The 14,209-nt window shown below is 44.4% G+C and overlaps 1 protein-coding gene across 1 annotated transcript; it reads right to left on the reverse strand.

The window, feature by feature from the left end:
• Positions 1–8,606: 8,606 nt before the first annotated feature.
• LOC119349680 lies at positions 8,607–13,816 on the reverse strand. Its single transcript, XM_037617762.1, has 13 exons — positions 13,671–13,816; positions 13,123–13,190; positions 12,980–13,033; positions 12,785–12,868; positions 12,523–12,608; positions 12,215–12,295; positions 11,432–11,562; positions 10,746–10,787; positions 9,960–10,036; positions 9,789–9,879; positions 9,615–9,696; positions 9,231–9,303; positions 8,607–9,069 (listed from the first exon to the last, which is right to left on the reverse strand). Exons 1-13 carry the CDS (start codon positions 13,812–13,814, stop codon positions 8,901–8,903), a joined length of 1,182 nt encoding a protein of 393 aa, XP_037473659.1. The 5' UTR covers positions 13,815–13,816; the 3' UTR covers positions 8,607–8,900.
• Positions 13,817–14,209: the final 393 nt, after the last annotated feature.

Raw genomic sequence — 14,209 nt, forward strand, 5'->3', positions numbered from 1 at the left:
ATCTTGTCGACGTTGTCGTTCGTGGTGGAGAGAATTGCGCGTGAAGTCATGTAATTCGGATCGGTCATGTTGTCATCTAGTCTCGGAAACACATGGTCAATCAGCTTCTCCAGGTCATCACCCTCGCCTGTAGACGGCACACAAATATCTTCAGGGAGTCGTATGTTTCCTTGTTCGTCAACTTCCTCGGTGCCATTGCCTACCCTTAGCAAGTAATCCGCAAACCAGGTGTCATTATGAGCCCTCATGTTGGTGACAAGCCTTAGCTGGCGCATACCCTTCCAGAGGTGTGAACTTCGAAGGGTTGCATCGATTATCTGACCCCGCGACCCCCTCCTGACGATCGGAAGCACCTGCCTGAAGTCCCCGCCAAACACAACAGTTTTTCCTCCAAAGGGTCGGTCCCGTCTTCCCGTGATGTCACGCATGCTGTTGTCCAGTGCCTCGACCGCCTGTCGCTTAGTCATGGTGGCCTCGTCCCATAGTATCAATGAGGCCATCCTCAGTAGCTTGGCAGTACCACTCTGTTTCGTGAAGGTGCATGAGGCGCCATCGTCGCAGCTCAATGGGATCTTGAACCTCGAGTGGGCAGTCCTGCCTCCAGGCATGATAGAAGCGGCGACACCTGACGTCGCGGTAGCGATAGCGATGTTTCCCTCGCTTCGAACCTTGGCGAGCAGCGCCCTGTACAGGAAGGTCTTCCCTGTACCTCCCGGTCCATCAACAAAGAACACACCCCCATCACCGCGTTCAACAGAAGCTAGTATCTCGTCGTATGCAGCCCTCTGCTCCAAGTTTAGCGACGAAGCCAATTTAGTGTCGTTGATGTCAAAATCGACGTTGGATTCCTCGATCACTTCTCTGGCCTCGCCCTCGGTTGGGTCGAACGCATCGTCAATGCATGGAAGAGCGAAATCAGATATGTCTTTGCCCATGGACTGCAACATACCCCTAATGTCAAGCAACACCATCTGTTCCACCTCAATCGGGCATGTGTGTGATCGCCGATAGTCATCAGACATAGGCTCGAAGTGCCTATCCCATAAACCACGCACGTCGCCTGGCTCACAGTGCACCAAAATTGTTGCAAAGAGCCTCCTGAGCGAACAAGGCATCGCCCACTGCTCTGCCTCGGTAAGACAGTCGTCGAGCGTGTTATCTGCCTCGATGAGTCCCAACCTTTCGGCAGCCTCTCTAAAGCTCCCGCATAGCCTACCGTCCACGGTGAGCAGGTCCTCATAGGATGTCTTGCCAGCAACATGGTTTAGCAGTACACGCAGATAGTATCGCTCCCCCTCGGCAGGATTGGCAGACACAATTCGACCTATCTGATAATGCTTCACCCGCTCTTTCCAATACTTCTTACCCTTCTGCCATGTGAACCTTCCAGGAAAATCCTTGTACAATATATTCCTAGCCCACGGGTGGTTTTGGTTAGCTTTGAAATACTCTGTCAACATGGATTTGGAAGCTTTCTCAGAGGCGACTACGTCGGTCAAGTGAGCTTGCTCATTGAATGCCACCCTGTGCATATTCGGGAGATGAAGAGGCAGCTGTAGGACAGGCGGGTCATTGGCACACAAGTGGAAGCCAAATATCCTCCACATCGCCTCTGGAGGAGTAACCCACCTCGCGTCTACGTATCTTTTGATCTCATCAATGTTACCATCAGCGTCGGGCTGGTCGATGCTGAAAGAAGCCCTATCATGGCCCTTGTATATGTACTTGTAAAGGTATTTGACGGCCTTTATGCTGGAGCAAACCTCAACGTTGATGTGGCAATTGAACATCCGCAGAAGGTAAGGGTTATACGGCACAACCCATCTATTGTCCAACATTTTACCCTGGACCTTAGCTTGCCGACCATTATCTCGACACGATAAACAGGGTATGAGTCCTTGCCTTGTGCCGTGTTTTCATTGACCGGCCGCGGGTATCTGCACTTGCATTCGTTCTGTTGCATGCACACATTTTTGGGGTTGAGAGCACCGCATGGTCCATGCATCATATGTTTCACCACCAAGGTGTGGAGTTCAGGATACTTTTTCTTGTCAGGGAGCTCGACAGAAATGAGTCGGCCGTACTGCTCCGGAACGACAAGCTTATAGGCAGAATCCATGATCAACAAAAAGTGTGCGTGGGGGAGGCCCCTCTTTTGGAACTCGACTACGTATACATGTGCAACAACAACACCCAGGATATGCTGCTTGAACAACATCTCTTTCATAGCCTCTAGCTTCCCATGGAACACACGAGCCACAAGATCAGGTCGGTCTTGCGCTGTCTGACCAGGAAACAACTCATTTGTTATCTCTTCCCAGTTAGGGTTGCAGGTCATGATCAAGAAGATGTCAGGCTTCCCGTACGTATGAACAATTGCCATGGCATCCATATGCCTCCGCTTCATGTCGCGGTCGCCACCTGGGTACGTTCCAGGTAGCACTATCCTTACTCCAACAGCGCTTGCACGGGTCTCCCCGGATGTAATTGCATCAACAACTCCTTTATACAGGTCGGCACGGATCTTTGTCTGGTTCTTCATGTACCATTTCAACCTACAACTCTCAATTTTGATGTACATGTCCACCCCCCATTGCTGGAGCAATCGTGCTCCACAGAGTATGGGATTCAATATCCCAGGTCGTGTCTGGAGCATGTAACAGTAGTACTCTCTCACTGAGACGCATAACCTGCTATTCCCCTCTGCACATGGATGAGTAACGCAGACATTAGGATTCATATGAGAAGTATACAATTCATGTAAACAACAGAATACGCATAAGGCTTACCTGCATCATCATCATCATCATCATCACCTCTACCTCTTGGTTGTTGCACAACCGGCCAAGGTACATCACGTTTAGGAAGTTTCGGGTGCCAACCGAGCTCCCCCCTTGGGTAGAAGAGTGGGTAAGAGAGAGGGTCATATGAGCCAGCCGTCACATGTATACTGTGCCTCTGGTTGTCATTCCCACAAAGTGTAATCCTACGATCGAACCTCTTTGCTAGGTCAGTGCCCTCCACCCAAATTGCAGCGACCTCAGATGACAGAGGTCTATTATACTTCCGTTGGTCTAGTCTCTGGTCAGTGTTGAGGTCTATCCTGTAATCGTCGAGGTTGTCCCTGTGCGCACCCAAACTCCTAAACTGCTGGGAGTACGGATTTTCCCTGAGTATGTGCACTAACTTTCTCACGACATCTTGGTCTAATTGCTCGGTGGCAGCCTTGCAATGGGTTTGGCCTGGGTCGTCGTCGTAGAAGTACAACTGTAGATGATCTGGACGTGATGTTGGCCCGAAGGAATGAACGTTGTGGTAGATGGTGCCGTGCGCCCGGAACGTGTACACCCCAGACTTCATGTTTGTGTAGCTTTCATCAAGGCTAACACCAAGGGTTGTGAAGGAGAAGTGGCCGTTGAAGAACCGTATGTTCTCCCGAAAATGCCTTGAGTCCGCATACATGCTAGACCAAAGCCTCATTAGCTCCGGGATGGGCTCCGGTTGCTTCAGCTCGATCTGCCCACTGCGACAGCAGAATCCCGGGGCCTCAGACACAAACTTCTTGGCCTTGCAGTGATCGCAATTTGCGGCGTGCTTCAGGATGTCTGTGTGGTCTGGGAGGTTTGAGTAGACATAGTCCAATGGATCATGGTCGACATAGGTATTGTGACTTGAGTCTTCCAATTCGTCGTGCTCCATGTCATCAGTATCTGAGCCTGCAAACAAGGTTTATAATTAGTGTGATATTTCAAACGGGTGGATGTTGCTCAAGTGGGTGTACATACCTTCACCAGCAAACAGGTAATACTCATCGTCAAAGAGGCTATCAGGGTTGACATTATCATTCATGAGACGAGTAAGGTAAGCGTCCATGTCGTCTGCTCAGGCGCGAAACCAATAAATGAGGGTTCAGTCTCAAGGGACGCAAGGAGAGTAAGGATGGGAGTGTTACCTTCACTTTTGATCGTGTACTCCGGCGTGCTAGATGAGGTCGAGGCACCGTGTGGTTCCACTATGGTAGGTTGTCCAGTTGAGCTCATTTTCGGTATGGAGATGGACCTGACGGTTGGGGTCATCACCCTACCTGCAAACCTTTCATTACGCCGATCGCGTAGAACATTCCTCTCACCATGTGGTACATGCGTACTTTTTTTTTCCTTGCCAATTTTCTGTTGACGCTTCTTTGCCACCATACCACCCTTGCAAGCTCGCTCTCCCCTCCCAGGCGTTGCTCTGGACTCATGACTCTGCTCGTCCACTCCATTATCCGCTATTGCTACCGGATCACTGGTTTGCTGGTCGGCATTTTGTAGGCACACATTGATTTCGCTGCGTTCGCCATGTACAGCACCATCACCGAAGGTTCTGCTTAGGTATGCACCTACAACACTATACATCATTATTTATATCTCATGAATGATTACATGATGGAAGATGATGGTTGATAGGATATGTACCATCGGTTTCGGTGTTGCAAATGTATGTGGGGGCCGCATTGACCATAGGAGCATGATATATTAGTTCACTGTCGAATTGTTGCGTGAGGGCTGAAAGTGTGAGAGTCGGACAATGTGTGTGAGGGTTGGACAATGTGCTAGTTAGATCTGGACGTGGCATTGTGATCGATTCAGCACACGGAGTGTTTTTCTTTGCAGCATACTTTGCCTTTCTCTTTGCACTTGACTCCCCCCTTTCATCCTCAGTCATGGTTTTAGGGTGTTGCACGCGCCATTCTTGCAACTTCTGATTTTTTTCTCGAAGATCGATCACTCCGTCACCCACTTTTTTCCGGTAACTTGCTCGCCTCCGCGCGTTTCTCTGCGCAATTTGCTCGTCTGTTAAGTCACCCTTGTGTTCTTTATCAGGCTGTTTTTCATCTAGTTTCTTGCTGGCTGCCTCCTCTTTTTTCTTTCGATAAGCAGCTCTCCTCCGAGCCTTCATTTGCTCTTTTTTCTCGTCAAGGTCCACCGAGATTGGTTGACACCCATTAGTGATATCACCGAGAGGTAGCAGGGTCACATTTTGCATATCTGCACGAAGGGTTTAGGGTCTTCATTGTTCAAGAAGATTTCATGTACTACACAAACGCTTAATTTATATATCTGCACGGTCAGGTTAAACAATGATGTATAGCTGGATGTAGTTGGGTTGGTATCATCAAGAGGTAACAGGGGAACATTTTGCATATCTGCCCGGAGGGTTTAGGGTCTTCATTGTTAACCGAGAGGTAACAGGGCTGGTTGAAGCTACTTATTTATCTAGGGTTTATTTTTTATAGAATCCCTCCGTGTCCATACATAAAGTCTGTATGTATTCTAAAGTCCTATGTCTGCCATATATCGAATTGAACCTAAATGATCAGGAATTGTATGATAACACAATGGTCAACTATTGGTCAATTATTTTTATTCACTTTCTTGGTCAATTATTCGTGGGGTTGGGGTCTCGGAAACATATGTCACCTACATTATTCACTAAGAAAGTATACATACGGTAATCATATTGCTGAAACATAAACATCCGTACCTGATATCGTAATGGCTGTCAGATTTTCATCTTTTTGCTTGTTGTCTGCCTCCTCTTTTTTCTTTTGATAAGCAGCTCTTCTCCGAGACTTTAGTTGCTCTTTTTTATCGTCATCGTCCACCGTGGTTGGTTGACACACATTAGTGATATCACCGAGAGGTAACCCACCCACATACCGCATATCTGCATGTGAAATGATCTTAACATTACACTCTGGAATGGAGTTAGTATATATAATATCATCGCAGTGCCTTCCCATAAAGCATTCTTACCTGATATCGTAAGGGCAGACAGATTTTCATCTTGTTGCTTGACGGTAGCCTCCTCTTTTTTCTTTCTATAAGCAGCTCACCTCCGAGCTTTTTTCAACTCTCTTTTTTCGTCAAGGTCCACAGAGGATGGTTGATCTGCATTATTGATATCACTTTGAGGATGGCGTGGAACATTATGCGGCCTCTCTTCCCAACTGTCATGTTGCATGCTAGCATAACAATATATTGGACCGAAACAAGGCAAAGTTGTAGGCACATGGTCTTAACCTTTCGGCAACATAATACTTACCCGAAATCAGATGGGAAGGTTGATGATCATATGTACTTTCACAATCGGCCTGTTCAAGTATCATCCTGTCCGAGTGAATAATATGGACTCCTACAAGTCACATGCTTGATCTTTTAGAATCGGTTCTGCCCAAGTCGGTTATGTATGATTTATCACATAAAAAGCATAAAAGCAATCTCAGTATATATGCACAGCCTTAATACCTGGACTACTTGGGTAATTCTTGTGAACATCGTCGGCTCCAGGTATAACCCCTTCATTAGAATCGTCACCAAGATGTCCCTCCATCGGGCCTGCAACATCTCCTGTGATGGTGTTTGACATGTATAACAAAATATGTAGCTGAACACATACAAGGAGGTAGTTATATACCATGAGTATCATATGTGCTATCACCATCGGTCTCAAGTATCATCCGTTCGGAGGGAGTAATATGGACTCCTAGAAATAAAGATGTTGATACATTAGAATCGGTTGTGCCCAAGTCTTTTAGGTATGATTTTCCAACTAAGAAGGATAAAAGTAAACCTTATACCTGGACTACGTGGGTAAATTTTGTCAACATCATCGGCTACGGGTATAATCCCTTCGTTAGAGTCGTCAACACTTGTCCCCTCCATCGGGCCTGTAACACATATGTAGTTGAACATATATATGTTTGACTTGTGTAGCACAATTTATAGGTGAACATATACCTGGAGGTACATGTGATGAAGTCATCTGTTCCGCTGGCTTGCTGTGTGGAGTCCCCATATGTAACTATTAAAAAAAGACACGTCCAACAGACTCAGGTATCACGCAAAAACTTGTAAACTGACTCTGCAAGCAGATCACGTGAAATACCAACAGTATTAAAGGCCCTTTCCCACTGTACAGAAATTCAGTCCATAAGGGCAGGTTGTTACAGATTTATTAGTCTTGCTATATATATGAAAATAGAAAGACATGTCGAACAGACCTTGCTACTTTGCATTTTTCTTTATTTTTTTAGGCCACGAAATGTAGTTTTTCTGCAAAGCTATAGTAATTTTGAACCATGTCTTCAGGTTGTTTGCTGCTGGATACTAAACTACTGTTGTTTGTTTACAGTGCATCTTCTGTGTTATTTACAGTGCAACAAGAACTGTAATTCTAATGCAAAACTACAGTAATTTTGAACCATAGTTTTCAAGTTGTTTGCTGCTCCATACTAAACTACTGTTGTGTTTTTATAGTGCATCTTCTTTATTATTTACAGAGCAATAAGAACTGTAATTATCCTGCAAGGCTATAGTAATTTTGATCTTTGCCTTTTAAGTTGTTTGCTGCTCCCAGTTTTACAGTGAGCTTACTGGGTTTTTAATGTGTATGTGTCACAGTAAATAGCTTTGATGCATGTATCTATCTCAGGTAACACTCATGTTGTTTTTCCCTTTTTACAGTTAGCTAAAGGCTTTGTACTATGCGGGTGTCACTGGGAATAGCTTGATGCATGTTTGTATGTTTTTCGGTCAAAAGGATTTCACAATCCAACAGAGAAATACCCATGGCTCTTCTTTTTGCTTGTTCTGTCAGATTTCTTACTGTTGAACCTTAGCAATGCTAGAGAGGATTTTTTGACAGAACTACTACTCATGTGATCTTTCAGCCCTTGTTCCTCTAGAGAACTTTTGAGTAGTGGTGGGATCTGACAATCAGAGCTCTCCTGTGACCACAGAGTGATGCTAGAGACACTTGTATGGATGATTTGCAGTGCTAATATAATTGTAACTTTTGCACATAAATTGACTGTAGCGGCCGGCGGCGGAGGTGGAAAATGAAGTGCAGTTTTAGTTTGAACACGAGTCCATCAGGACCTTCATGATATGTACACGTAAACATACCTGGGGTTGAAACCGTACAGCGTCGCTGATCGCACGTTCCGCGCGGCGGCGCGCGATCTAGAAACTGCCAGCGATCCAGAAACGTGGCGGCGGCGCGGCGGCGCGCGACCCAGAAACTGCCAGCGATCCAGAAACGTGGCGGCGGCCCTGTCGAGTCGTTCCGCGGCGGCGGCGCTGTGGAGTGCGCAGATCAATTCTGCCGCGGGTATGGGGATCGGCGTCAGGGCGATCCTGATCGGCGGCAGGGCGCTGTTGATGGGGTTCGGTGGGTGGGCGTGGGGTGAGGGTAATTTGATGGGACAAAACCGGTTGAAAATAAACCGGTTGAAATTAAACCGGTTGAAAGTGGGGGGGACTATTCAACCAATTCGTCCATTAGGAGTAGAGATTCTGCAGGGACACTGGCCTGAAGTTCTCAGGTTTCGAAGCATCCGATTTTTTGGGCAGGGGCACACTATGTGCAGAGTTTAGTCGTTTGAGGTCTGCGGTTCAGTTGCTCATTCAGTCGAAAGAAGCCTATTTTTCACCCCTCAACATGTAAGCTTTCAAGGAGTTTCGGTTGCTCATTCAGGATGTTGACGACTATCTTTTGACGGCGGTGCAAAGACAATGTGTGAGTGTCGGCAACCGGCCGCTGCTTCACCTTCACTCGTTGACTTCAACTGCCATCTTCCAAGACATGCTAAACAATTTGTCCTGCCTGGATGCAGCAGCACGAACAAACCATCTGACCGACTAAATACTTCAGCACGCTTGGCTCAGCCATCACCACAACTTGACTGCCTACATCCTCCTATTACATGTCTACTAAGTGGAATAGCCTGAAACTGAACCTCAAACCTACAACTTCTCGCCAACTCAACCTCAAACCGGCCTGAAACCGAAATCTACAAGTATTTTCAGAGCTACTCTACTCGCCCAAGGTCGTGCGGTGACTGCTGGCTCGAGTTCCTAGATGATCTTGCTCATGGGCCTGAGCTCCGTGGGAAGGTGGTCGAAGTTGCCCGAGTCCACGTCCGCCTGGAACATGGGCCGCTGCCCGAACTCGCGCAGGGCGGCTGGCGCCAGGTGCTCCTTGTTCGTCGACATCATCACGTAGTTCGGGTCTGCCCGCTCGTAGCTGCATTTATTTTTTCACAACAACAACAAAGCATAGCATCCATCCTCGGTCAGTAAATAGCCAGCGATACATCACATCACGCCGCTGATGAAAGGCAGTCGCAAGAAAGAAAGCCTCGAACAGAGACGTCGCAATCATCCCACAGAAGGAAGCGGTGGTACCTGGGCTGCCTGAGATCCTCGACGCGGATTCCAAAGCCGTACGACGTCGTCCCCCTCGAGTGGTCGTTCTCCGCTGCAAACGTAGCAGCAGGAGTCAGCTCAATGTTGTATCAAGTCCTCAGACGATAATTCGAAACCACTTCTCCATTTTTAGGTCTTGTGGATTCAGTTTCTCTACTTATTCAGAATGTATAGATCGACGCACAGAATCATTTTTTTATGTTTTGTGGATTCAGTTTCTCCACTTCATCAGAATGCATACATTGACACAAAAAATTGTAGTGTGGATTTGGTTGTTCTGAATACGAGCCATTTTGCTTTAGGAAATACGTGCTGCTGCCCCCTCTTGTTCGCATGCAGAAGTATAAAGACACAGTTGCGCACCTGTGACGCTAAATGTGAAGGATGGTCTCCACCATGACTTGAATGCCAGAGCTACGGACGACTTGGAAGGACCCAGCTTTCCCTGTTGACAAGAACAGAGCAACGGTGGTCAGAAGCAAATGAGTCCGCATAAGAATTGTTTACAGGTCCCATTGATGTGAGGGTCTACTTGACCTTCAGCAGGAAGTTCTTGTTAGCTTGCCAGCTTGCACCTAACTGAAACAAGGAGTTGCTGCCACTCTCTGCTGGTTTACTTTTATCAATCCTGATAACAGTGAACAGGGAGTTAGTAGGCTGATTTCATGAAAAGAAACAAAGTTATGTTTATTCCAATGTAAGGCTTACCCTGTAGCCAACTCAAGCCCCAAGTCTATGTAGTTTGTGATCCCAACAACCTGATCATCTTCAAAAGGGTTTTTTATCTGATGGATACAAGCAGCATACACTCTCAACAAGCTTGGATACCATGATTAAAATTAACATACAGTAAACCCAGGAAATATAAGAAGCAAACAACTAGGGGGGAAAAGGAATAATACATATGAATAGTCATAAAGCATTTCATAGCGACACAGAAATTTTAACTGTAAACATCAATTGCCAATTGCATGGAACATCATCTGTACGCATAGTGACATACTGGCATCTTCAATTTCAGTCAAAGCATGGTGGAGTTTAACCAAATTTGTGGCTAAGTACACATCTCTTGGAGATTCTTCTATCCTCTAACAAAAATTAGACTTGGCACCTCTTCTTACTATGTGCCTGTTATCTTGGCAACAGCAGGCAAAGTAGCATGGGCCGTTATTTATCTTATGAACTTGGTAATCTTACCCTCTTACTAACATAATCATTCTTGTGCTTTCTCAGTTTTTTTACTAATATGTATTTGTCTAACATATTGACTATTGCAACACTGAAACAGAACAAAGGAACTATAAGTCAGGATCCACAGACAGCATAAAAGGCTTAATGTTCTTATTTGTTTTTATCTAATCAAAGACAGATAATACCAATTAGTTTCATCTTATCGAAGACAGGCAACTCCGTAACCAAGCAATAGTTGCATAGAGATGACAGAAAATCAATAACTCTTTCCGAATAAGCAAAATACAAAATCAGTGTCCTTACCCTTCTTTGAACAACCAGGTGCTGATAGAATGATGCAATAAGCTGCACATCAAGGAAAACAAAATTCCATTGACCATGAGACTCGGTGAAGGTAAACACAGTTAGTGCTAGAGATATCAAGGTTTTCTTTAACTACCATAATAAATAACAATTTAGTTTATGTAGTAGTTTTTTTTAATGAAGTACACCATTGCTCCCTAAGAGAAAGAAAATTAAGAGAAACGATATGTATCAGACCAGCTGTTTCATGCCACGCTTCTATGTGACTAAAGATAGAATTCTTTTATGCCTAGGTGAAAAACATTTTTTCACAAAGAAACATCTATTGTCACAGTTTGTACTCCCTCTGTTTCCAAATTCTAAATACTAGTCCAACTCTAACTATCTAATAGGTGTTGAAGCTTGTAGTGATGTGTCATGGGGAGATACTCATGCATATATGAATTACTCTGTGCAAACTCACAGTTGCCTACATGTATTCAGATATATCAACATATAATGTTTTCCAACCAGGATTTTTTTCTTCAGAAAATGTCACCTCAACATATATATAGCTAGTTCTAGATTTCACATCCATTGAAAGGGCCAATTATTCGTCATAATGTCTTGTTTATAGCCTTATTAAAGTATCCTAGCAAATGCAAGCGAACTTTCCAATCAACGAAACAGCAAAAACTAGAACAGACCTGTGTATTTCTGGCAAGCTCTAGGGAAAAATTGAATGAAGGGCTGAGAGGGCTTGTTGAGGCCACACCATAACCGATTGCATAATTCCAGTTCTTCGGGTCCGTATATGGCATAGGATGTTTGTTTCCACCTATTACAGAATGGTCACAAGAGCAATAAATCTAATAACTCAGAAAATCTCATAAAGTGCAAATAAGAAACTGAATGTCCTCATCTCCTTGACTACATGCATGAAGAAAAAACAACTGCCATTAAAGCAGAAACCGATTGTACATGTCATAACATTACAAATATTACATTTCAGTCAAATATTAGAACAAGAGGGGGAAAATGTTGGAAACTAGAATAGGAACTGAAAATATTCAGAATTGCGACATACTTCCATTCTTTGTGATTTCATGACTAAAGAAGCTATATGCTAATAGGGCTTGAAAAATAGAACATGCATCCTTTGGTGGTGAAGAAAACGAAGCAAATGCAAATCATCAGAGTGATAACTTATGGGAAATTTACATGCATCTATACACAAAAGAATTGTAACAGATGAACAACCAATGCTGCAACTCTTTACAGTGCTCCTATGCTCCGCTTCAAGCAGAAACCCAGAACCATCATCAAATGTTAATGCGACTCAGCAAAATACAGTGATTTTTTAGTTACACCTTCTACCTATCTACTAAGGTGTTGGAATTTTACAGGTTGATGAACTGGTAGTCTGACACTGCTATTTGTTGAGCATTTTGCTAACAATAATAAGTTATCATTCAGAGAATAACACTCACTAAGTGGCTTATATTGTGCTCCTGCACATAAACTCCCTTTTCTCCCAACCAACCATGCTCCATAAGGCACCTCAGCAGATTCTGCAAACAAAGGTAATGTCAGCAGGTATTAGTGCTTTCAATATAATATATATTGAAATTATAGTAAAACTAAACTCAATATAACCAAGAAAAGGTTGAATATAAGCATATTATTCGGCAATAATTCTAATCCTTTAGATGGATCCAAATTAAGTGGGTTTTCTACTTCGTTATGTATAATCTTTAAACACAATTCAGAAAGTACATAAGACATAAATGACACATACCAGGCAATGGCACAAAGGACGCCCCAATTGATAGATTCTCTGAACCATATCTCACACCCAGGACAGCATAGTCCTCAGAAGACAGCCTGAAAAACATAATTCCCTCACTGTGATGGTTTCCAACTATATCAACTGAAACTGACAATGAAAACGTATAACATAGTTTGCCCAAAAAAACAACGTCTAACATCATATTGGGGAACATTTCTCAAAATAACAAAGGCTTCCCTGATTTGCAACAGCAACTAGATATGTAGTTTACCTGTTTCCCATTAGCAAAGGGATTGTCCCAAATGCACCAAGACGATACTCAGGGAAGTAAGCACATGACCTCAGCTTCAGCATGCTGGATAAACAAAAACAAGTATGAGCCAAAATAGCATCATCTATGCAATTTTCAGAATAAGTATCAACAAATGCAGTAACAGTATTATCCAACCAACAAGAAAGCACATACGGTTCTGAAGTCGACACTTGAACATCCACAAAGGTATGGGGATCGTACAAATATCTAAAAAGAAGACAGTAAAGCATTTCTTGTGTCAGAATAGAACAAAGAATGCATAAATGCAGAGTGCTGGTAAATTATGGAATATGTACTTCTGCCAGCGAAAAAGAGCATCTCCTTTTACTTCTGTTCCACTAGCTTTATCTCCAGCTGCAGATACCTGGTGATATTAAGGTAGGCAAAGACTTCGCCAGCAATAACTAGGTGCCAATCGACAGTGTACTGCATTGGTATAAAACATCTTGGCACTTCAACTGCAAGGCCTATAATCATTCTACAAGTCAAGAATACAAGGGTATGGGCACAGCTTTATAAACATGCGCATCAGCTGAAAATACTTTCCAGCACCAAGGTGGTATGAAGCACTGTTGGCAATCTCAGATTTGTTGCTTGTGCATAGTGTAGATGAGGCTACCCAGTGGAGATTGGTGGTTTGCATCAGAGGGGTAGCATCCAAATGGGAATGCAGTTTTATTGCAATTGACAGAACAAGCAAAAAAATGTTATCATCATGAAGCAATTGAGAAGTTACAAGAAGGAACCATTTGTAGATCCACTGATCCTCATGCCTACCTAACTTGGAGGGATGCAGCAGAATAGGAAACAATGTGGCAATGATAATTCATGCTTCAGAGGATACGTTGGCGACGAGATCGACGTGAGGATCTTCCAGCGGCTTGAGCATGATCCTCGAGGATATGGTCCCGGCGTTATCGAAGTAGTCCTCAAACAGATTGCGCAGCGGGAGCTTCCCGAACATGAGCTCATACGCCGGCACCGACATCCTGAGTGGCCAAAGACAAAAGAAAAAGAAAAAGAAAACTTGAGCAAATCGCATCGGGGGGATCAATTGCCGCTCCCATTTTCTCACCGATGTGCATTGCCACAGAGGGCCACAATGAAATTGAGAATCACGACTGTATACCAACCCAATGGCCACACTTAATCAGCAGGGGTCAGTGGCATAGTAAAAAGAAATCACATATCCGCTGCTTATAAGTTACTACTACAATATACTCCGTAGAAACGAGGCGGCGCGGTTTCACAGGGGGGGACGTCGCTAATCACGGTCATTAGTCAATCAATTAGTATGGAGATTAAGGCTGAATCACACTGTGAAACCTGAAACTCCGGATCGACCCGTGGACCGTGGTCGCTGCTACGGGTCGGCTGGAGCGG

Source organism: Triticum dicoccoides, chromosome 1B (assembly GCF_002162155.2).
Source record: "Triticum dicoccoides isolate Atlit2015 ecotype Zavitan chromosome 1B, WEW_v2.0, whole genome shotgun sequence".
Classification (NCBI taxonomy): Eukaryota; Viridiplantae; Streptophyta; class Magnoliopsida; order Poales; family Poaceae; genus Triticum; species Triticum dicoccoides.

Bases quoted from the DNA above. Each gene is read 5' to 3' on its own strand.
- LOC119349680 (XM_037617762.1), bottom strand. From the start codon at position 13,814: ATGTCGGTGCCGGCGTATGAGCTCATGTTCGGGAAGCTCCCGCTGCGC. The intron at 11,563-12,214 runs GTGAGTGTTATT...ATTCTGTAATAG, and splicing joins AGCACAATATAAGCCACTTA to GTGGAAACAAACATCCTATG. The intron at 9,304-9,614 runs GTGCGCAACTGT...CTACGTTTGCAG, and splicing joins CTTCACATTTAGCGTCACAG to CGGAGAACGACCACTCGAGG.